Source organism: Stegodyphus dumicola, chromosome 9 (assembly GCF_044657685.1).
Source record: "Stegodyphus dumicola isolate Sdum_Otavi_A_Nest chromosome 9, ASM4465768v1".
Lineage (NCBI taxonomy): Eukaryota > Metazoa > Arthropoda > Arachnida > Araneae > Eresidae > Stegodyphus > Stegodyphus dumicola.
In genome coordinates this window covers 151,390,467-151,415,857 of record NC_140776.1, presented here as the reverse complement: position 1 = coordinate 151,415,857, position 25,391 = coordinate 151,390,467, and the positions used below count along the sequence as shown (strand labels likewise).

The 25,391-nt window shown below is 34.7% G+C and overlaps 1 protein-coding gene across 1 annotated transcript in view; it reads left to right on the top strand.

Moving 5' to 3' along the window:
- Window positions 1–1,817: 1,817 nt before the first annotated feature.
- LOC118198750 (uncharacterized) overlaps window positions 1,818–25,391 on the top strand; it is a 58,486-nt gene continuing 34,912 nt past the window's right edge. The window contains exons 1-7 of the mRNA XM_085823131.1: window positions 1,818–1,913; window positions 7,596–7,814; window positions 9,737–9,876; window positions 11,253–11,530; window positions 13,224–13,330; window positions 18,244–18,494; window positions 21,994–22,103. Coding sequence (XP_085679257.1) covers window positions 1,818–1,913; window positions 7,596–7,814; window positions 9,737–9,876; window positions 11,253–11,530; window positions 13,224–13,330; window positions 18,244–18,494; window positions 21,994–22,103 — 1,201 coding nt within the window. The remainder of the gene's footprint in view (window positions 1,914–7,595; window positions 7,815–9,736; window positions 9,877–11,252; window positions 11,531–13,223; window positions 13,331–18,243; window positions 18,495–21,993; window positions 22,104–25,391) is intronic.

Genomic DNA, 25,391 nt, shown 5'->3' with positions numbered 1-25,391 from the left:
GAATTGTCGAACGGAGACATTTTCTTTAGAAATCTGGTCAACGGTCTTTCGATCCTCTTCATTTGAAGTTTCTCAATATTTTCCATGTCTGCTCGTCAATTCATTTAAGTCATCGCAGTTTTCATGCCCTTTTTACTTTTTGTACGAAGCACAGGAAGTATTGCAATCGCAAAACATTTTGGGTACCGTATTTAAACGGAAATATTCATTTTGACAGTTGCCTGATCCATTTAAACGATGTATGAGTGACATCTGTACGTACAGACAGAATAAAGGACTTTTTTCTCAAACGGATTCTAAGATAGACTCCCTCTCAGCGTTAAGGCCGGAAAATTCCGTACAGAAGGTTGCCTTCCACATTCATTATACATGAAAATTTCCGCTAGCTTTTAATGTATCTGATTTCAGTTTGGATGTATATTGGAAGAAAATGAATCAAGGTACAAATTGAAAGAGTCATTTTTTAAATTAAAATCAAGAAAATATCACTTGTTCATGACATTTTGAGGAACTTTGAAATTTCAAGGCTAAACCCGTAACGCTCAGAGGGTTGGATTCAAAAGGGATTTTTTTCGTGACGTATGTTTATATGTACGTATCTAGCATAACTCAAAAATGATTAGTCGTAGATCATTGTATACGGAATTGCTATAACATCTAGCTGTGCACCTCTCTTTCTTATTGAAATCGGCAGTAGGAAACGTATATTACCCAAGCCTTAACCCGGCTTAAAAGTCCTACACCGGCTTTTGGTTTCACAATCATCGGTTGTAGTCATATACTTCTAATTACAGAAGTTTTAAATGGCGAAAATATTCATGTTTTAGTAACGCCAAACTAAAAAACAAAAACAAAATAACTTATTTTCTACAAATGACGAAATCTAACTTCTAATGCTATCTCCCTGTTCCTATAGTTATATTTGGGAAAGTATTTTACTCATTGCGAAAAAATAAAATTATAAGAAGTTTGACTTCCAAAACTTGACTTTGACTTCCAATAAGAATTTACCGGGATATTTAATTTCAAAATTTGAAGTTTTTGAAGTCATTTTCAACTTGCCTTGAGAGATCGGTTAAATAAGTTAGAAATAAGTTTAAATGAAGTGCAGAAAAAATGTGTGTAATTTTTGTGTGTAAATAATGTGTGTGTGTAAAAAATGTGTGTGTAAATGTCCGTACAAGGAAATCATGTAGTGTTCAGATCGAGTTTTTTATTTTGAAAACCCACTCTCACAGGTGCGATTTACTCAAAGCATAACAACGATTCCAAAGTATAACAACAGTCTCAGATGCATTTTTCTTCAACAAAAAACACTATTTCAAGCGCAGTATTCGTTTTTTGTAAACGTAGTTTAGAAAAATAGTAGACCGCTGGGAGTGGGATTCTGCGCAAATCAGCGTCTTTACGAAACTTTTTACTCAGGTTTATGCCTCTTTGTCATACAGAACGAATTCCCAAGTTAACAAACTCTAGCTGAACGATTTTCAATCATGAAATGGTCATTATTAGTGTTTTCATTCGGGTTGTTTTCTCATACCGTTTGGCATGAAACCGTCTGAAATTTGTGAAACGTATTACAGGCTTTTTTATAACACTGAATAGTTTACAACATTTATTGTTAAATATTTGATTGATTATTTTATTATAAGACTCCATGTGTGGACTGGAAGAAGATTCCTTCGTTACAGACTTTCATAAAAATTCGATTGTATTTACGTTACGTAGAGCTAAAAATATCTAGTACGAATATTTTAATTATTTTTCTACGAATCAGGCTTTGTACCTAAAAGTAACATTTGCATTCTAGGTGAGTAATGGAAAGAACGAAAGTGAACGTATGCAGAAAGCAACAGAAAGAAACGTCTGACAAATATTTCTCTCAGTTTAAAATGGGATTTAATTTCCCAGAGGTAAGTGTCGGTTTCGTTTGTTCATGCATTTACAATTTTTTATAAGATAATTAAATCCATTTCTCACTTAACAGCAACATTTTATTACAGATCTTTGCTCAACTTTCTAATCTATGGCAGCAAATGTTCACCGGATCAAAACAAACGATTAATTGCAAGTAAAGTACTTGAAAAGTAATTGCAAGTACCATAAGCAGTTAAGTAAACGCAAACTGAGACGTTATATACTCTGGGTTCCCTTGGGTAGCATATACTGTAGTCTCTTTGTAAAAGACGAAGTAGTGAATTCTCGCTATGTCTTGATGAATAAATACTGCAAAAGAAGTTTTTAAATAACCATTTATTTAAACTAAATTAAAGCAGATGCACCCGTTTGGTGGTCACAAACCACCACCACTTGTGGCTGACGTAAATTTAACATAAAATAAGAATGTAACGAATAACTAATAAATTCAGGTATCTAAGGGCTGGCTCCTTAGCTTAATTAAATGCTAAATTGGCTGCACACAGCAAATCCGAGGCGAGAAATAACAGTGTAAACTGAAGGGTGTCTAACACCGACTAGCGAGCTAATTTCAAACACGCAACATAAAATCGGAACTTAGTTCACTATTACTCTCTTTTCGAACTCTTAAAACGCAGCTGAAATACTGCTTCTGTAACACATTTAGATTAACATCTAAGTCATGACAAATTTACATTCCGACAGGAAACTGAAATCAGGATGGAAAGGAAAGGAAAACTAAGGAAAACTAAAAATAATTGGTTAGAATAAAATAAAGACCTTACAGTTCTAGTAATAAATGTCATCAGGATTTTTTTTTTAATTAGACCTAAAATTTTGCAGATCCGCAGTACGTACAGGAGAGAAATTATGTGTCTAAATTGTTTTGTTTAAAACAAGTTTTGCTGCTAGTCGTTGCACGTTTTTTTAAGGCTCAAAAACCATATTCTTGTTGCATTTTCTTTGACACGGAAAAGCTGCTAAATGCTGTCGTTTCTATTTCGAAACATTATAGCAGATGCGTTCATTATTTCATCTATCAAACACCTCGAAAATTTGATTTTATTTGTATGCTCCTATTTATTATCATCCTTCACTATTTTGTTGTGAGTTTTAACCATTGTAAAATATTCGCATATGTCAGATTATATGAAGTCTCAACATTATTACCTGTGGGAAATATTTTTTAATCGCTTAGGTATTCGTCCATGCTTTGTCAGCTGAGGCTTCATTTAGTTCATCTTAGGATTCATCTCTCTTCTTTAAATCACTTTATCTACATTATTACCATTTATAATGCTAAATCCAACTTTTATGAAAAAAAAAAACTGCTAATTGCTTACTTACGAAAGTTAAAATATAAAATCGCATAAATTTACTTAACACAGATGTAAGATTAAAAATATGTAACATAAAATTCTAACTTTTAATTTGTAATAGTCCCCTAAGTCCATTTTTTAAATGGTTATTTCCTCTTTTCTACATTACAAAAAGCAACGCACATACGTCTCACTGAACTGCGTCATATTAATAACTCAATCCTAGTCCTATGATTCCTATTTAACATTCATTACGCAATGTACTCACACAAAACAGTCTTTTAGCGAGTAATAACGTTAAATTTACAAACCAAGCCTTAATTAAAGTGAAATAAAGTGGAACTATAATTTCGACAACATCCATAATTTAATCTAGGCATTCCTCTTAGCTTCTCTATCCAGCTAATACACAGTCCACACCTTTATATTTTTACTACAAATATATTGTTATAAATATGAAATACAAGAGCAATTATTGAAACCTGGTTGATTTTTGTGATAATTGAGTTATGTACATTATATTTAAGAATGTTTTGTGAGAGAAAAAGAAGCGTTTAATCGATTACGACTGCAGCTACCATATTTATGCCCAAGCTTTAGCATCATGTTTTACTTCATTTTATCTAAAACATCATATTACGCATTAGGTTGCAGCTTCTTTGAGTTCCTGTTATTATTCACCAGTAATCTTTTACAAAACTGAATCCTAAAATTGTTATAACCCTTTGATCCATTAACTGCAGCTTATAAAATGTAACAAGGGATTAGCATATCACAGTTTTCTTGAATTTCAAGAGGGTGAATTTGGGATATCTTCTTAATTAAGAGAGGCTCTATGTAATCATATCCTTAACTAACTTCAACAGCCCTTTTTCGAAAATTTCAAAAGCTTTCCATGACGTCTTGTTAAAATTATAATCATCTGGCAAGGATTTATTTTTTTTTAAAATAATCTGTGTATTTTACATTTTTTCTTTATGGCAAATACTGAAAAAAGGAGCTATCCTGCCTACCTTTAAGATGAGTTTTGGTTCATATGTTTCCAAAACTTCTTTTGACTTGTCTAATCTGTCTACTTCCCACAGTCATTTATTGTTCACACCTTTATTTCTACCCAAGCCACTTTTTTTCTTATTCTGTATCGATTTTTGAATGTTTGAAGCTATCCACTGCTTCCCAGAAATACTTTTAGCTTCTGCAAATTCAGGAGCTCTTCTTTTAACAAAATCTCTGAGAGATGGATACTGTTTTCTTACATCGAGGACATTCAGCTTGAAATAGCTTCGTCCAAGTTTCCATTAAGTTATACCATTTACTCACTTCACAGAAAGAGAGTTTCTAGAACCCCATGAGTCAAAATTTTATCTCGACTTTTTCTGACGGCGGATTTCACTGACTCTCGTTTGACACTCGCAAAACGTTTAATTCTGATGCAATATCCTTTTTATTCAGGCTTTAGTTAATTCTTTCAAGATCAGCATTTTCTTTAATAGTCATTCGCTTTGGTTTTGATATTGTTACGAAATGTACGGGCGCGGTGAGATAGCTTTCCCGCAAAGCAAGTTTAGGGCTGCCGTAAAATAGCAAGGGAAGGCAGGGTTGCCACATTTGGCGAAAAATCGTCCATTTTAGGACATTTGGCGACAAAATTGGCGATATACCATTAACGGATGGAAAACCTTCTGGAACGAATTCTTACCGGTTTAGCCCAGAATGTTCTCGAACACAAGCCGAAAACTATATAAACCCTGCTGGTCTGCAGTCAGTCAGTGTGTGTGCCTCGTTGAGAGTGCCTCGCATAGAGTGTGAGTTAGTTAGTATCGAGTTGGTGTCCCGCCTAGCGAGTCAATCCCTGTAGAGTCGATCGAGTTGACAGCCGGACAGCGAGTGCCAAGTGAGTCGTCGAGTGCACCGAAAGAGTCTCGTAGTGTATCGCGGTTAGTGCATCTTCGAGAGAGCGTGTTGAGCTCCGGGAACGACTGAACCGAAGAGTCGGGAGCCGCTCTGTGTGTCGTCAAGTGCATCGCGAGCTGTACCGTGGAGAGTCGAGAGTACGTGGAGTTCCGAGAACGATCGAGCAGAGTCGGGAGCTGTACTCTGGTGCTTTGCAGTGAAGCTTTCTCCACCGGGATAGACCGATAACCTAACGGCTATGTCGCTGATAGTGTCAGCATGTTTATAGTAGTTCATCGACGACTGTAAAACGTGTTTTGGAGCTGTCCTGACAATACTGGCCAATAAAGTCTGTTTTTCGATACTTCATCAAGCGTCGTAGTTATTCATTCCAAATCTACGAACCCCGTACGAACGTGAAGGAAGAATACAACGTAACAACTAGTGTCAGAAAAGAGAAACGCAGCAATATTTTTACCTTCAAATCAATGACAAGTTATCTATAAGGCCCCCCTCCGATGAGTGATTTCGAAGGATATTTAAAAGGTCAAGTTTTAGAGTCCCAGAAATTGCAATGCATATTTTTTACCTCTCCTGCATCTAAATAATCTAATGACTCTACAAGTGGGACCTGAACTAAGAAGGTGGTGGATAACGTCACCACCAGGAGTCGTCACCACCAGGATATGGCGATTCGTTCCCTCATCCCAAGTCGCCCTTTAAAAGTTTCATATAATGTGTAATAAAAGCGCTGTCGCAGCTCTGTATTTTTTCTTTCATTCCCGCTTGCCTTCATGGTGTAATTGAAAGCACACTCGAACGCGTGTTCGGAAGTTCCAGGTTTCGAGTCCCGCGAGCTCACTGCACATTTTCCACGTCTCCTGCTTGAAAAAAACCTGCAGATCTATTTCTTTACTGGGATAAATGGCATAAATATTTGTGCAGGCAGTTGTTTCTAAGACTACAGTTGCAGTCTAATTACATTCAATATACTAAACACATTAGCAGCCTTGTTAAAAAAACAAATCCAGAATTAGTTTGTAGAAAGAACGTTCATTAGCTATCTTATTATGAAAAAAACTGAAGAATACAGTCTGTGTTGTATTTTCCTCATATAAACTTTGATGATAGAGTATTTCCAATACTAGGAAGATAAACAGAATTTCTCTCTCTCGCTTCTAGTAAAGTATTAAATAAACGTAAAGTATTAAATAACTCACAGTAAATTCAGCAACAAATTTAAAACATACATTTTAGTTTATAAAAATAAGAAATGACATCCGAAAGTAGGGTTAGTCATCCGAAAAAAATCCTTAAATAAAGAATGGACTTATTTTCCAGATAAATTGTTCAAAGAAATTCACACTTGACTTTGGTCAATTACGTATGAACAAACATTTCCTTGAATAAAGAAATCATCATATATACTTTCTATATATGTTTATAGTGCAAAAGCATATAAGTCTGTATATATTATGGTTATACAGTATATTATGGTATAAAACTATAAACGTAGCTTACAAAAGGATGTTCATAGTTTTATATAAATTCTCGTGCAAAAAAGAAAACAAAATCATTTAGATGTAAATTCAGGGGTGTTTACACATTTTTAAATCGATTTCAAAGCTATTTAGTTATCCTTGAATTACAAAGAGTATTTTTCAACTGTTGGGTTTGTTAGCCTTTTATCTCAATTTTAAGTCTGCATTGTAATTCCCATGACAGAAGTGCTTTCAGTAAAATTTTGTAGGGGTATTGATTTCAATTTCTTTTCCACTTCTTTCTAGAATACATCAGACGCAGTAGCTTTGCTCTTAAACAGCTCTTTTCAATAGACAAATAGTCCATAGTCCGAGTCAATATCCATAGCGCGATAGTCCATAGGTGTAACGTCGTGAGATTTCGCAGGAATACGCTGAAAACGTTTATATGGAACACGTGTATCAGTCGTTACTTTTCCAAGGAATGCAGTGGTACTTTTCGAAGCATGATTTGTTGCTTTTTCTTGAAGTTTCACTATTTGAAAGTCATTGAGACAAAAAAATTGAATTTCTTCTGTGAATATCGGATGCACAACTTCCTTTTAATAGAACTTGATTTCATTTTAACATTTTCTTCTGCATTTCTTATTTTTAATTTCTCTTTGTAGTAGGAACAATCATAAACTCCATACTGAAACTTCGCCCCTTTAACGTAAATAAATTTGGAAAATTGATCAATCGGTTTTCAAGTTACCATAAGTTAGATTTCCTAAATATAATGCATTAGTGACTATATATTACATAAAAGAACTGAAATTCCTTTATTGATATTCCACAGAAAGAAATATGAAAATTAACTTGTTTATATTTGTGTGAGTGAAGCCTTTTTTAAACAATAGCTTGGTCACAAAAACCTAGAACTGTCCTTATATCTATTATACTTCTCAATGCTTGATTCTTAAAAAAAATTCTGCTTACTTTTCAGAACAGAACTCAAAAAGAAATCGAACTGGAATCTCTCGCAAGAGAATTCATTGTCCACAAAGTATCAGCAGCTGGCGTCTCGTACATAATTAGTTCTCCATCTCCTATACGTCGTACTTTATGGTTCATATGCGTGACGTGTTGCATAGCTTTCATGGGATACATGACTCTCAACGTAATACTGGAGTACTCAAGGTATCCAAAGATGTTAATTAAGGAGGTAACGTAATTTTAAGTTCCATTGTATGAATTTTATTTAGAATAATATTTGGAAGGATGTAAGGGAATCGCAAATATTTTCTTAATCTTATGGTCAACGATTAATTCAAATGAAGTTTCCAATTAGAAAAATAAATCGAGTTTCCAGATTTTACAAATATTACCATCAAATCATGGGATTATTGTTCAGAAATATGGTATAAATGTAAATATATATATATATATATATATATATGATGTACCAGCTTTTGTCAGAAATAAATAGATTGTTGAAGAATCATAAATGTAGTCTTAGCTTAAATTTTCAGACGATTAGTTTAAAAAACAGGATCCATTTATTATTGGTCAGGAGAAATAGCAGTTACAAAATCAGATATCCGGAGTAAATAAAAAAGAACTACTAATAATATTTTGTATGAAGTTTACTGCATCGTGATATTTAAGAAAAAGGCCCCCAATATTCTTTTGCGAGTCCTTTTATAGCCTCTGGAAAGGCGGAGCTTCCAAGAAATGACGTCAGCCTCGTCAGCCAATCAAGTTCGCTTTAAATATTCCCAGAACATTCTAGAGCTGTACGTGTAGAAAAGGCGGGAAAAACAACTTGACTACGGGGCTTTAAATTTAATTCCACGTACTTTCAAATAAGAGAACGCCCCCATTAAAAATGAAAAGAACATACAGTTAGAATTTTAAGTGTATTCTTGACTATGGAATTTTATTATTATATATACGTAATTTAACGCTTCTTCTACCTCGTTTATTTATAAAATATCGTTCAGAAGAGAAACTAAGGCAATATTGCACGAACTGAAGTTATAAGGTATTTCTACCGCCTTCTCAGCATGCCTTCGTAGTGTAGTGGTCAGCACGCTCGATGCATATTCGAGAAGTCTGTGGTTTGAGTCCCGGCGAAGGCGTTACTCATTTTTCATCTCTCTTTCTTCCAAAATAACCCAATGTCTCTACAAAGTCACTTTGCAAATTTCCTTTAAATTCTTCAGTTTGTAATAATGTCTGTTTCTATGTTAAATAGTGTACACACCGAGGCGCTGTCTAGTCCAAAACAATCACGAAAAACAATCAAAAAATAGTATAGTTCAGTTTAACAGTGTTTGCTGAGTGCCAAGTGCTACTGAATTTTACCAGCCACGTTTGATTCTGAAAACATTGATAATTTTTCTCGACAGATTGAGGTAAGTCATACGTATAAATTCTCAAAGCAAATATGATACTGAGAAATGATATTTATAAACGAATACTTCATTCGAAGGACTGAGTTGCTAACATATACAAGCCTTCCCAAAGAACTAACTATCACACGTTAAATGTTGAATTCCCTATCTATTCCAGCATTTTCTAGCTATCACTTTCCAGCATCTCACACGAAAATGTTAATCCAAATCACATTCCCTGATCATATTCCAGCATCATGGCATTCAATCATTGAGCATCATAGCAATCCTAATCATATTCACCAGTTATCCCTAATCATATTCCAGCATGTCAGGGTCCGTTTTCACAGAGATGCTCGATTTCACTTTGCACGCAAAACGGCTGTCTCGGAAATGAACTGAAATATTCAAGAATTTTTGGAAAAGGAGATTTTTCATCTGACGCAAACACGGTTTTGAGTTCCTCTTGTTTACCCGCCATTTCAACTGCCCATATACTGTGCACATAACTTTGATGAATTACTGATATTTGGTAAAATAAAATGAAATTTTAAATTGTTTCACTCCAATGAATTTAAATTGCTCCTCATCTTTCAAAGTATAAAATCATTTGAATATATTCACATTTTTCTTCAATATACTTTTATATTTCTATTATTAACTCCGTTGGAAAAAGAAATAAATAAATACTACTATACATCTTTGTTTTCTAACTACCTGTTAATATCAAAACTCTTCTTTTTCAATTTAGGATGTCATCAGTGCTAAGCTACCTTTTCCAGCTGTTACTCTGTGCTCCCTAAATCCAATTTCAAACCGCTACGTCAGCGAAACTTCTATCCAAAAACTTCAGAATCTCAGCAATATGTTGAAAACCATATCCTCTTCCAAGTAAGTTTGTTATATTGATGTACGTCAAGACCGAAGTGTAGTCTTTTCAAAATCCATTTCCTAGGAATCTTGAATGATACATATACAAATTGTAATTACCATATAAAGCACGATTAGCCTTAAAATTTCCAATAGGCTGTACACGAAAGGTTATTAATATCCGTTTAATATTAGGCTTAGTTCCTCAGTTTTAATCACCTGAAATATTAGACTTAATTCTGCAGGATATATCAGGCTTAAGGTCATGGTTATGGCATACTAGATATGCCACAGAATCTCAGCAATATGTTGAAAACCATATCCTCTTCCAAGTAAGTTTGTTATATTGATGTACGTCAAGACCGAAGTGTAGTCTTTTCAAAATCCATTTCCTAGGAATCTTGAATGATACATATACAAATTGTAATTACCATATAAAGCACGATTAGCCTTAAAATTTCCAATAGGCTGTACACGAAAGGTTATTAATATCCGTTTAATATTAGGCTTAGTTCCTCAGTTTTAATCACCTGAAATATTAGACTTAATTCTGCAGGATATATCAGGCTTAAGGTCATGGTTATGGCATACTAGATATGCCACTAGTATTAACATTATCAAATGATTGTAGCAATTGGAAAATTTGTATTTCTCCGTGCATCTGTGTAGTGCTGAATAAGATAAGAAGTGCAACGCTGTATAATCTCCCCTAGGCCAAAGCTGTGTCTGGTGGTCTACTCCATTAGCCGTGGTTCTGTCCAGAGATGTGTGGCGATGTGATGCACGGAACAGTCTAGATCGGTTAATACCTTTATTAACTCTTTAAAATTTACAATGAGTCAACCCGACGTTAACAAACTTCGCCTCTACTTGGGCGGTAACTGAAAGCCAGATAATTGAAACTAAAAGTTTAAATATTAACAAATGATAAAACTAGCCTACAGGGCTCAGCGAGATTCCGAACTTCAACCCACTTCTAAGCTAGTGGCAGCAAAGCAATGCAATTAAGCCACTTGAACCAGCAATGAACAAACGTACCTACGGCAGAGACGGCAGCTAGAGCCTAACTCCCCCGTTCTCCTACCGACACTCGGCTTTTAACTACTTCCTTCAAAATAGAAAATTTGCATTCGTTCACGCGCGCTACAACATTTAACTATTTTGGCACTGACAATAGGGGGATGAAGGCTTATAGGAAAGTTTCAAATAAAACTTTAAATTATTAGTTAAAACAAATATAAATCCGTTACAGGTATATAATCTTCAATTGCTTTAAAACTTAGAACATTATGTAGTACCAATGCAATCTATATTATGGATTTCAACGGTTACTTTTATGTCATTCATTTTATAGTCTATAAAAGCAAATAAAATTTTAAACTATTACTTTATTATAGGACAAATCAAACATTTCGCTACCTATGCACTCAAAATCTACTTTGTAAATGGTCCTGGTTTCAAGAAACCTGCTTTTGTGCAACGAATCCATGCTTGACTGAATTCTGCATAATGGATAACAACAATCACTGCACCTGCTCGTTTTCCTTCTGCAAAAGTAACAAATTCATGTCTTGTAAGATCAATTCGAGCTACTCGGAAGATACATGTGAATGTGAAAACTCGGATTCCAAGTCATGGACAGAAGTTTCCACAGAATTTTGTACGAATGTTAAAAGTAAAATTTTCAGATATATTCATCTTTACAATTTGTTAAAAATTTGTAGACTTGCTTTGAAAATGTTTTGTTGTTTATCGAGAACTTTTACTTATTTTACTTTTTTATCTTCAGCTTTCTGTCTTTCACAATATGCCTTCGCTTTGGAACTAAACAAATAATCAATATCTAAAAAGGTAAAGAAGAAAATGAAGTTATGATTCTGCTGATTTGTTGCTACTTTTTGTTGTAGTCGGGATAATGTTCAGCTCACAGTATACTGATACTAGACATGGTTTAGTTTCAGTTACTGTCTAGGCTGAGGTAAGACGTAAAGCTATCGAGTAAGCGAATTTAAATATATTAACTTGAGTTAGGGAATCTGAATATGGGTATTGTGAAGAAAGAAGGATTTCCTTCCACCGTTTTGAATTAAAACTTAGAAAGTTCAGTGTCAGCATTCTATTTTGTTATCAGTAGGCTGTCAAGAGAACTTTATTTTGCATCTTTAAAAATCATTAAAGGTCTGCTGTACGTAATATATTATAAGCTTGTGATTTTGCTTCCATACGGAGAACTTCCTAACAGATATAAGTTTTAGTAATATACGTTAATTAGAATGTAGAAGTATTCAAGAAAGTATTTCAAACTATATCTCATTAGCTAACGTTAAGTTGAATTCCTTGAAATTAAAGATAAGGTATTCTATAAGATAAAGTTGGTGTTTCAAGCTAAATATTTTCATTGTTAACCGGCACACTTGTCGATACACCGCCACCGCCAATGATTGATTGACGACGAAATATATTTTCAGCGTCAGCAAATTAATTTAAATTGATGTATCACCTAGTAATTGCATCAAATAGAATAATATTCCACCTAGCTTGTCTTTTCTGCATATGAACGTTGCGATATTAAGAAGGCAAATTACTTTCCTTAAACCATTTCCCAGTTATCTATCATTCTAGCATACTGTAAGAAGTTTTGTTAATATTTCGTTTCCCTCGTGTATCTTTCGCCATGTATAGTTTCACAATAGGAAAACTAAACATTTGTGTGATTTTTTAGCAACATACCATACCTTCTGTAGCTTCCGTTCTCGAAACAATGGATATTTCATTTATCGGTCGCAACGCCGGTATGGTGAGTAATGACAGTGACTGCTGTTCCAATGGGCTTGGTATCGAATACTAGAGAAGGCACAGATGCTTGTAAATATACAGTGTCTGTGCCGCAAGGGGGTACTCAAAATTCACGGTGAACAGCAAATCCTCTTTAGAGTTTCGTGCTAGAGGAAGAGGGATAAGAAACCCTCGGAACGATCCCTGCGAGAGGTTTTCCTTTAAAATTGGGGTGGAACAGTACAGTTAGTGCAGCGGGCTGTATGGCTAATGGGGAATTTCAAGTGTTCCGCTCACTTCTATCTGTGTCTGTTTCATTTATCGGCAATCTAAAAAGTATACTGAAAAATGTAATAAAAATTAACATGACACAATTACAAAGTACATTACAATTTAACTCAATGTAACTCGTAAAATTTATAACTCCAGAAAACAAACAAATGGTGTTCTGAAAATTTAACATGAGAAAAAGCGTTCTAAAAATGTCGTAATGCATATATACGCTTGCTCTAATTTTAATAGTTAAGCTGAAATTTCCCACCCATCATTGGCAAAATTCAGAAATTAATCAATAAAAAATCACATCCTTCTAGAACAATCCGAAACATGTTCTAGGACTGTTGGAACTTTCGGAGAGAAACATAGTCATGGACGAGATTCTGGAGTTATAATTTTTACGAGTTACATTGAGTTAAATTCTGTAAGTCATTTATGCAAAGCGCTGCTTTGCCGCAAGTAAGTTATTTTATTAAGTCGCAAGTAACAAATTTATATCATATACGATGAATACTATATAGGATCGTAATCTCTTTGGCCACATAAACTCTATGAGATTCTACTAAGGAACCTGGCGTTTTCTCACACAGGCTTAAAGGAAACAACCACAGAAGAAGGGTAAAAGTATCCCTTTATTTTTATGTACTGTGAACAGGAAGGCGCGTATTTCGTGCTTTACATTAACACCGACAACTTTCAGTGGAACTTACTGTATGTTCAAGGTTAAAGAGTAGTACTGGTCTAGCACTTTAAGAGAAGGCTAATTAGGTTGATTCGACAACCTACCCGGCGGGATAGTTATTGAAATGGCCAAAAAGGAATATTAGCAACCCCACGTAACAGCAAGGACAGATTCGTAACTTGCGCTAGCTAGCGAAAACACGCTGTGAATAAACTCCAAGATTGACCCGTTTAAACACTCACTTCACTTAAATTTAAATTTGCATCCTGGCGAGGAAATGCGAGGGGAAGTTGAGGAGTTCAGAAAAGAAAACAAAAATTTGAATAATTTGTTAATTGAACTAAGAGAAACCCTACAACTATACTATTTGAAAATTTCCATGTCGACTGAAATTTAAATCCGCGAGTTTTATCAATCAGGTCCAAGCTGATGCTTGGATAGGCAAATGCGTATACCGAAGAAAAGCTTGCGTTTCGTATTCGCATATTTGAAAATGCAGGTCGAATATATTAATAGATCACTTGCAAAATTTTAATATCGAATCATGAAAAGTCGAGAACTAAAGAAAGCAGTTTAGTTACTGACTGTTTTCTTTACAGCCTTCAACAGATATTCCTTCTGATGCTATACAGCTCCTGGCGTTTTCAAATTCTTTCAGTTCTTTCGGGAAAGTAAGTTTTGGAGCAAATTTAACCCATTGCTATGGTTTTATGAATCGCTTAACTATTTAAAAATGGAGCCATTTTGAAGAAAGGAATAGAAAGTAATCTACAAATGCCAAATATGACCAGAAAATAATAAGAGTAAGGATAGCTATACATTTTTTTTTCAGTAAGCCGATTGACGGCAATTACATTTTCTGAAGAATACATTCTTTACTCTTCTATTATTAAAAGCACAATGATAGATATCATTTGCATAAAGTAAATCGAATAATTTAATTTAAACTTATTTCTATAAGCTAAGTATATTTTAACGAAATCAAAATTAGATATACTAATAAACATTGTCTTTGATTTGCCATCTCTTTGGTATAAGTTCAATAAATTAACTCCTTTATAAACACATTATTACAGGGGTTGGACAAAAATATGGAAACACCTTTGAAAAAACATGTTTCTTTGCTTAATATGGTGTAGGAAACCCTCTGGCATCCAAAACAGCTTGCAGTCTTCTCGGAATGGATAAATACAGTTCCTGTATGTTTGCCAAGGGAATATTATACCATTCTTCTGCAAAATTATTCTGCAAACGGTGGCAAGTTCAGATAACGATTTTGGCGGTGGATAACGAGAACGCACTTTCCGTTCCAATGTAGACCACAAAGGTTCGATAATATTCAGGTCTGGTGACTGTGGTGGCCAGGGGAGATGGGACAACTCATCCTCGTGCTCAGAAAACCAGTCCTGGACAATGCGAGCTGTGTGAACAGGGGCTTTGCCGTCTTGGAAGACACCATCACCATCGGGGAACAAAGTTTGTACCATGGGATGAACTTGATCGGCCAAAATGTTCACATAAGTCTTGGCAGTCATGTGCCCTGACACAGTTATCATGGGGCTAGCAGAGAACCACGATATGGCTGCCCAAACCATAACAGAAACCCCGCCATGTTTCCCTCTTGGCAACAAGCAGTCTGTATTATAGGCTTGAGATGTCGTTCTCCAGACGTAAACTCGGCCAGAAACAATGTGAAAGAAGACTCGTCAGACCATATTACTCGCTTCCACTGCTCTATAGTCCAGGCTTTATGACTTAAACACCACCTTTTCCTGTTACGGGCATTAGCATCACCGATGAGTGGCTTCTCAATTGCAGCACGGCCAGCAATTTCCTGTTTATGAAGCTCCCTTCTAATTGTTTTGGTACTCACAGGGTTCGGTAACACAACATTCATTTCAGCAGTAACTTTTGCAGCTGTGGTCTTCTTATTTTTCGTCACAATTGCCCTTAATGATCGTCTGTCACGATCACTCAGGACACACTTTCGTCCGCGCTGTGATTTAGCAGATGATGTTTTTCCGCTTTTCAAATATGCGGAATAAATCTTCGATACAGTACCTCTTGAAACACTAAACACCTCGGCTACCTTGCTTACGGAAGCACCTACCATACGTGCTCCAACAATTTGCCCACGTTCGATGTCTGTTAACTCTGACATAATGCAATGACAACCTCACATAACAGTACTCCGACAACAACTGAACTGTTTAGCACATTTACGAAGTTGTATAGGTGACGTCAGTAGTCAAAAAAGCCAGCGCCACGTACATATTTCATTAAAATCAATCTTTCTTTTCAAGCATGCATTTCACAAGGTGTTTCCATATTTTTGTCCATCCACTGAAATTATTGCTGACGCTGGCTGCAAAATTATGGTTTGTTATTGCACATGAGTCCCGCAAACTCAGCATAATGGGGACTGAGAGACTGTCGAGTTTTACGGAATAAGAGGTGGGTTTTTTTTTTTAGGACTCTTAACATTTAACTGCAAATTACTCTAGACATTAGTAGCACAATATTGAACACAGAAAGGTACAGCATACAATTGTTGGCAGAAGAGAAACACGACTCAAATAAATCATAAAAGGGAAGCAACAACCTGTTAGGTGTAGATTTTTAACACAAATTCTATCGATTTCGAAGGCGAACAAAGTCCTTCTTTGCTCCTGATGAAGAGGGACTCTTTGATCGTCTTCTAAATCGATAGAGGTTTCTATGTTAAAAATCTACGCCTAACACAGGTTCTTGCTTCACTTTTATGATAGATTAATATTGACTTTTATGTCAAATTCTAGCATAATTAGAGTCAGAACAAATACTCTAAGATAGTTTAGTAACATACAAAAATTAAGATAAAAATTATTAGTAGTTCCTGGTAGAAAAAATATCGTGAGCTTGTAGATTGTCTCTCACATTCATTCAGTCGTCGTGCAGCTTCATCCCGTAGACGACAGAGGAACAAAATGTCCATACCAGATACACCTTCCTTTTCTATGTAACGGAGCATTCCTTCAGTGGCCTTCAGTCCTTCACTATGGGTCATCATTTTAGTTTTTCCATTGTTTTCAATCTCTTCGTTTTTTGATTCATTTTCATTTTTATCCACATTGTTTTGCTTGTCCTAAAATATCACGATTTTCATCTGTTCGTTTTTTGATCCATTTTCATTTTTATCCACATTGTCTTTCACTAGTGCAACTACTTCTACTTGTCCTAAAATTTCCCTATTTTCCTCTTACCCCATCCATTCTTCAATATCACCATCAGTAATTTCTTTGCTGTCTGTAATTTTCTCAAATCATCTATATCATAATTTTCCGTCTCATCTCTGCTATCGTGGAATTCGTTTCCTCGATGATCCAGCAACTTTCTCCAAGAACGAACGAGGCTTATCTACTCGATTTCACTTCAAGAATGAGCTGTTCATCCAACAATATCCAACATATCTATTTTCTTCAGTTCCTGGATCATATCACACCCTTTTTCCATGACTAGGACAAGAGAAGAAAGAAGTTTGCGTCTATAGGTTTTCTTCAATGCCTCCAAAATACCCCGGTCCATCGGCTGACACACTGAAGTTATGTTAGTAGGGAGAAACATGCCTCTTATATCTTCGTCTCATAACTGTTCTGCATCAGGACGGAATGAGGCATTATCTACAGTGACAATCGCCTTCCTCGGTAGTTCGTATTTTGATTTTAAAACTTTTTGCACTGATGGAATGAGCAGCTGATGAAACCCAATCATTAAATATTGCTAAGATTCTGCTCTCAACTCAACTCAACTCAATTCCATTCATCTATGCGTTTAACTGATTCCGGTACCAAACAGGAAGATCAAAGTTGGTTTCGGTCCTATTAGTGTACTTTTCTCCATGTTTTTATATGCTCGGGTAATTTTTGATTTTCTTATAAGCGCTAGTTTGAGCTTATGGTGTTGCATTACTGTATGGCTAGATTGTGACTCTCTTCTTACTTCTTTTGTAGCCAGGTGCCGATTTTTCTTCCATGGATGCCAGGTTTTCGATGGTAGCATTCAAAAATTCCCACCAGTCTTATCACAATTATATATTTGATCTCCACATACACCTTCCTTTTCAATTAGGTTAAGGAAATTATCCTTGAATACTGCAGCATTTTCCGATTTAGCAGATAGCTTTCCCCTACAAACGTTTAACTGCCTGATGCTGTATCGCGTTTTCCATCTGTGAAGCCAGCCAGCACTAGCAATAAATCCAGGCTCTCCTTCTTGAAATTCATCGTAAAATTTTAGAGCTTTCTTTTATTGTTCCTGGAATGAGTGTCCCCTGTTCCCTTTGCTGCCTGAGCCATAAATAAGGTGCTTTCCTCACATTTTCATATTCGCCACACAAAACGGCAGAAGTTACAGAAAACGAACACTCAAATCTTTGAACAGAACAGGAAAGACATACGCATGAATAATAATTATAAGTACTGCATGCAATATTTGCTCTGTTTGACCTATAGATATCTTAAAAAAGCTCCTAAATTAGTTGTCGAAATATACGGAATGTCGAGATTTCGGGAGTCGTGTGTGCGGGACTCTACTGTATCTAATATTACAATAATTTCAATAAAAATTTTTAACTTCTCTTGATCTACTTATTTTAAAATTTTGAAATGCTAGCATAGATTTTTTTTGATAAGCAGATGAGACAATTAGTAGAAGTAACGCATCTACAATATTTTGCAGGAATTTTGGATCTTATACAAGACAAAGAAGTGAGAAATGTGGCACGTTTGGTTATAAACGCTCAAACAAACGATCTGGTGGATGTGGAAGAAGCTTTGCTACCAAGCCCCACCGAACTACAGAATTACGGTGGTACCTTCGATAGTCTGGTTTCCTCTTGTAGTTTCGAAGGAGCTAGTTGTTACAGAGAGTAAGACTCATCCCTTTCAGCACAATTTTTATGAATTAACGATTACGAGAATGTTCGAATTCACCAGTGGCATATAATATAAATGGATTCTAATGATGGAATGTTACTTTAAAAATCGGATTTCTTTCAAATTAAACACCTGTACAATTAATTAATTATGAGAACAATGAAAAGTACTTCCTTCTAAAACTTTTCTTTGCGGGCTATAATGAAATGAGTGATGTGATTGGTCGTTTGTCGTTTTTGAAAATGAGTCTGAGCCTCGCTTTGATAAACATCGCATCCGGAATGATTTTTCAGGCAGCTTGCACTATATTTCTGTAGAGGTCAAAAGAACTCGAAATGGAAATTCGAACTCAAAATCAAAGCTTAAATTTAACAGACACCCAGCAGAGAACAGATTACTTCTTGATCCGCGTAAAACTGTAATTCCAGCTGAAGTTTCAAAAATTATTATCTCCGGTATTTTAATCTATTATTTATCCGATATTCATTAATTTAACGTTTTATATATCTCTTTAAATTTCATAAATTTTAATTGCTAAACATTTATTATTTTATTTATATACACTCTTTTGTAAAAAAATTGAAGCACCATGAAGGAAGGAAGTGGATAGTAAAATACATAATAATATCTGTGTAAAATACCATACACAGATAATAAAATGATTAAAAAATAAAAGTCATACTACCTGTTCACGGCTCAATGGGTGATTACCCATTGAGTGTTCAAATTAGTAGTTGGTCGAACCGCCCCAGGCGGCAATGCATGCTTGAATCCGTCGAGGCAAGGAGTGGTAGAGGTTCCTAATGTCATCCTGCGACACATTCTGCCAGGCATTCATCAGTTGTCGCTCCAGATCTATGATATTTTGTGATGCCCGAATCTAGCGACCTTCTATGTCCCAGACATGTTCGATTGATGAAAAGTCTGGTGACCTTGCTCACATAGGAAGAGTATCAACCGCTCGGAGACAGTACAGAGATATGCGAGTGATATCTGACCTGACATTATCTTCTTGGAAAATGGTCCCAGGATGACGTGCCATGAAAGGTAATGCAACCAGCCGCAGGATGGTATCAACATATCGCGGGCAACACCACTCCAGACGACTCCACCGATGTAGTGGGGTCAAAGGCAAATGCCTTAAAGTCCACTGTGAGCGTCACCCCGCCTCAGCCAAGCGCCGTAAGATGGTAGATGGTACCACGGGAGGTATGCACGTGGCTGTAGTGCGTTAAATATTCGTCAAAGATACCATTGGGATGGTTCGGGCCTGGCGAACAATCATCCTATTTTTCCTCGCATTTGTGCTCCTTGGTCTTCCAGAGCCTTCATTTCGTCAGCAATTTCCTTATAGCAAGCATTGCTGCCAAAATCTTAGCACAGAAGTGTCTGTACGCTGCAGATGGCGGCTTATTGCTCGGTATGACCGCCCAGCTTCACGCAACCCTACAATGTGACCACGTTCGAAGTCGTTCGGTTTTCTGTGAGGTCTTTGATATCTTCGTAAGGACATCTTAGTTGCTTCTTTACGGAATTACAATGGATGAAACTAAAAAAGATAAATTTTCCGCTACTAATTCTGTTTCTGGTTTTATACTTTGCGAACTGCGCACTAGAAATGCGCGCTAAGATCGCAATTCCTGTTCATTTGCCCTGAAACTTTGATCATTTGCATGTTCGATCAAGATGTTTTTGAATACCAAACTGTGTCATGATCGCGAGAGTCCTTCTGGGTGCTTCGATGTTTTTTTGAAAAAGAGAATATTTTCATTCAACATTTTTAGCGGCACTTTATAGGGTTCTGGTTTTTTAAATTTAGAAATTAAGCACTACTCAGAATAGCTTTTAAGTAATAATTTATTAATGAACACTTCGAAAGCAGAAAATTCATTCATTGAATCGGCTTTGACTGTAAGTTCTCTGAAGAGTAGTAGTGTTGCGTGCGTATAGGTTACTAAAATTTCACCAAATTGTCGCCAAGTCTCGTGACATTTGGCGATTTCTAAACAATCTACCGAGATATTCATTTACTCAATGTTAAACAGACTTGCCTCTGTATTCTCTTTGCTTATGTATGTAGACATTGTGAAATTCACGATAAAAGACGATATGAAGTTTTAGCTCAAGATACTTTGAGTATATGATTTCCAGGAACTTCGAAAAACATTTGTCATAAAAGTACCATTGCCATATAAAATGAAGTGTTTGCCTCATCTAGGAAGTTAGTGATACTGAAAATATTTTTCTTCTTTTCATTAGACACAGGCGTAAATCTGGTTCTTCCTTTATTACAAATTTACAACTATGCAAATAATTTCTGAGCATAGCAACTTTACTAATTATTTGCATAAGTTTAACGTTAAGCCAAGTGAGTTGCATGGTTTCTCAACGAAAGGTGTTGCAAGATGTGATACATTTGCTTCCCTACTGCCTTCTGCCTTTGGTTCATTCGAGCAATGTTTTCAAAACAACTTAAATATTTTAATGTAAACGTGACCAGTGAAACTGGAGTTTTAATTTCTTCAAAATTAACTTTTTTTCTCCTCTTTGTTACTTTTGTAAAGTAGGGCTAATTTTAATTGACATTCAACTATTTTTGTGGGGAAGGGCGAAGCTACTCTTATGTTCACCATGTTGTACTGTCTTGGAGAGAACAGAAAGAGGGAGATTTTGTTTTTTTTTAACAAAAAGAAATATATATATTGTTATGAATTTTGCCCACAGATAGATAATTTTAGTAAAATTATATGTGAAATAGTGGTATTTTTCTCTCTATTATAATATGAAAAGTTTGAGCGAAATGATGCTCTGCCGGAAAAATAAGAATACAGAAGCAAGTCTATTTAACATTCAATAAATGGTTGTTTCGCTAATTTGGTGAGAAATCTCCAAACCTCGTCAAACATTCTAACATTTGGGGACCTTTTGGTCCGGTCCCTGTAAGTAATCATTCTCTTTGTTTACTGAGTGCTGGTACTGTTACGGGTATCGTAATTGAATAGCTTGCAATGTGACCATCGATACAGAAGCCAATTTTTACCATACCCGAAAATATTTTGCTCAACAACTGGAAGGTAAACCCATCTGGATGCCGCCAAGCGTTACCCTCCAGACTATGTCTGGGGATAAAATAGACTTCGATGGAAAATTAAACTTAAAAATCACGTTTGGAATTGCCATCTACCATTACACAGCATACATACAGACCGTTGTATATTTATTTTATTTGCAACTTGAAAATTGGTATTTGCTTTGTAAAGTTTATGGCTGAAGTAAAGTTTTAGATTTCTGGTTAATGTTATCTGTTGAAGAAATGCTTTACACAACTTTTTAACATGCTATTGTGAATTTAAATATCTGATATATAATCATTTCTGAACTCCAAAATATTTGTTTCTATAACCCAATTTTATTCCCCGTTAAATTTTTGAATTAAAAAACCTATATTTTAATGTAATTCTTATAGTGACTAATTATTCACTTTAATTTTAGAAATTTTACTGTTCTGTATCATCCAAATTATGGTAAATGTTACATGTTTAACTATGTCGGAAGTGGAGGAGAATCCCCCATAGAAACTTACACTTATGGAAGCAAAAGTGGTAAGCATTTACTTAACTAACACATCTATTTCAATAAACAAATCCGTAAAACTATGTGTTATACATTTAACATGCACAGAAAATATTATTAATCCTTTTGTCGTATCATAAATGACGTTATTTTAAACTGACATTTAGTAGAAAAGCTGAAGGAAAACTCAAATAGCTAGCTAGAAAAGTCATATGCATAACATAAATTACGAAAAACAAATAGTTTTGAGACATTTAGCCGACAAAGACACTTGGTCGCTAGCCGACAGGGCATTTAGCCGATGCGACCATTTAGTACACAAGGCATTTGCTCGATATGTCAGTCAGCCATCGTTTATCTATTTAGCAAACAGATCCGTAAAACTATGTGTTCTACATTTAACATGCACAGAAAATATTATTATTCCTTTTGTCGTATCATAAATGACGTTATTTTAAACTGACATTTAGTAGAAAAGCTGAAGGAAAACTCAAATAGCTAGCTAGAAAAGTCATATGCATACCATAAATTACGAAAAACAAATAGTTTTGGGACATTTAGCCGACAAAGACACTTGGTCGCTAGCCGACAGGGCATTTAGCCGATGCGACCATTTAGTACACAAGGCATTTGCTCGATATGTCAGTCAGCCATCGTTTATCTATTTAGCAAACAGGACTTAACCGACATGTCCATTTAGTTGATGGGACGCTTAGCAGATTAGAGATTTAGCCGACAATATATTTAATTGTCAACATGTACATATAGACAAAACATGCGACAATGATTTTGTAAAATTTGTCGATATTTACCTGACAAGAGGCTGTTTTTACGGTACACAGCAAGAAGGTTTACGGACAAGTACCAAAATTTTTGTCTTTATTTGGTGTTTATATAAATATAAATTTAGACAAAAGAGCATCATATTAGGTAACTGATTTCCAGAGTGGTTAGACACTAGTCTGTCCCTTTTCAAACCAACAAAAAAATTAAAGGAGTAGATCAGAGGACAAAAATTACAGATTTTATTTCAGCAACCAAAAAAATTACAGGAGTAGATGGTAGAAAAACGATTTATATAGAAAATGAACGAATGGGGTGATCTGTGCAGGAAGATAGTAATGAAATGTGAAACAGCTGAGATATTATACTTTTGAATGCCTTAAAAAAACTGTATTGTAATAAAAATCATTAAAAAAAAGAATTTTTGATGTGAAATACTTCAAGGACGTCCAGTTTACGAACTGGAAAAGCTTTATAGATAATTTTTGAAAATCCAAAATCAAACTATGGTTAGGTGCCCGGCTGTTATTAGTTATCGATGATTTGTTTATTTGTCCTTTTCAAACATAAGATTCATGTTCCTTAAAAAGAAATTTCAAAGCTTTTTCAGTTTGGCCGATTATAAGCCCAACTATGTTTGAAAATGTTTAATTACTTTTATAAAAAGATATTTAATGTAAATTAAATACTGGTGCTTTTAAAATTTACACCTCTTAAAATTAGAAAGGAGACTGATAATTAAAATTAATATTGTTTAAATGCAGGTTAAATTTTAAAAGCTTTATTTTTTATCTAATGCCATATTTATATGCAGTAAATTCATCCTGAAATTTTGGAATAATACCACAGCAAATATAGTTAAAATCTCCATTTTAAATATTCTATTAAGTGAAGTTTTATTAACAATAAAATCTTTACCCTTGTAAAATAACTAACAGAAAGATTTGCGTTATTTAATTCAATAAGTTTTGGTGTGCTACGACACCATCAGAAATAAACTCAGCAACATAAATACCCGTTCAATACAATCAATTAAACAAATTAGATTTAATTTCGAAAGAAATATTTTTTGGGTGACATTATATATCACCAAAATATAATAACACTGAATAATAAATATAGATCTAAGAAACAATTATTAAGACCATTAATTTTATTTATATAATCAATAAAATACACATACCTCCAATAAGCAATTTGCGTGTTAAACTTAATACGTATGCATAAAAAAAGATACAAACTTCGTTTACTCATTTATTTATATATAACAAAATATACTTGCAGAACAAATATACATCAATGTATTATTTCACTACAGTAATTGTTAGTCTTTCTTTTACATACAAATTCCCCCTTATTTTATGTTAAAATCATAATTCTCTTTTTCTTTGAAACAATTAAATTTGAATTTTATTTTTATTTGTATTTTTATGTATTTATTTATTTTATTTATTTTATATTTTTTATTTATTTTTATTTATTTTGTTTATTTATTTTTATTTATTTTATTTATTTATTTATTATTATTATTATTATTATTATTATTATATTTTTTTAATTTATTTATTTATTTATTTTTTGTTTGTTTGTTTGTTTGTTTCAGTTTTTTAATTTAGTTCGTTAAATAAAAGATTAGTTTTTGTCGTTCATAAAAGTTAAGTTTGAACGATGTTTAAATAAAAGATTCATGAATGTCTATATCAGGGATGGGTGAACTACGACCCGCTGGAAGATTCTATCCGGTCCACGGATAGAATTTTAATTTGCCGGTCCGAGGCGACTTAAAAGAAATACATATTTATATATTATATATCCATCTCCTTTTCTACTTCGTTTAAATATTATTTCTTTTCTTCCTCTTTTTGAAAGGACTGATGATCATTTTACTTTCTATATTTTTGTTCTACAAAACATAAAATGACGGAAATTGCAAGTACAGACAACTTTCAATCGGTCAAGTGTTAAAAGCGGGAAGTTCTTTGTTAATTATAGCTGTAGACTGGCGCCAACAAGCATTATCGCTTTCTTGGGGAGCAGACATATCTAATGTATCTAATGTAGACATATCTAATGTATCTAATGTAGAATCTAATGTAGGTGAATTAGACTTCGCATGTGGCAGACTGTGCATTTTTTTTTAAGCTCCAGCCAGCGGCTTTTTCTTGGCGCGAATTCTAATATTTATTGATTGCGTATGGAAAAGTTGCGGACATATAGCATCATTGTCAATAGTGGGGAAATTAGTAAAAGTATAGCGTAGCTAGTGCTTGTTTGGGTTATTCGTAAAATATTTCAATCCACCTCCCCAGTAGAGCGGTGTTTGAGACACCAGGGTGCCTAGGCCGAAAGCCTAACCCGTTGTAGAACATTTGGTAGCTTCGAAAGATGTGAGATGAGGTAACCAGTTATTTCCTAGAACAAAAGTGTGAAAACAACAAAAGTCATAAAAAACATATAAACAGTAGTTACATAAATTTTGGTTTTGGAAAGCTGAAAGATAGAAAAATGTAGCATAAGAAGATGAAAAACTGCTA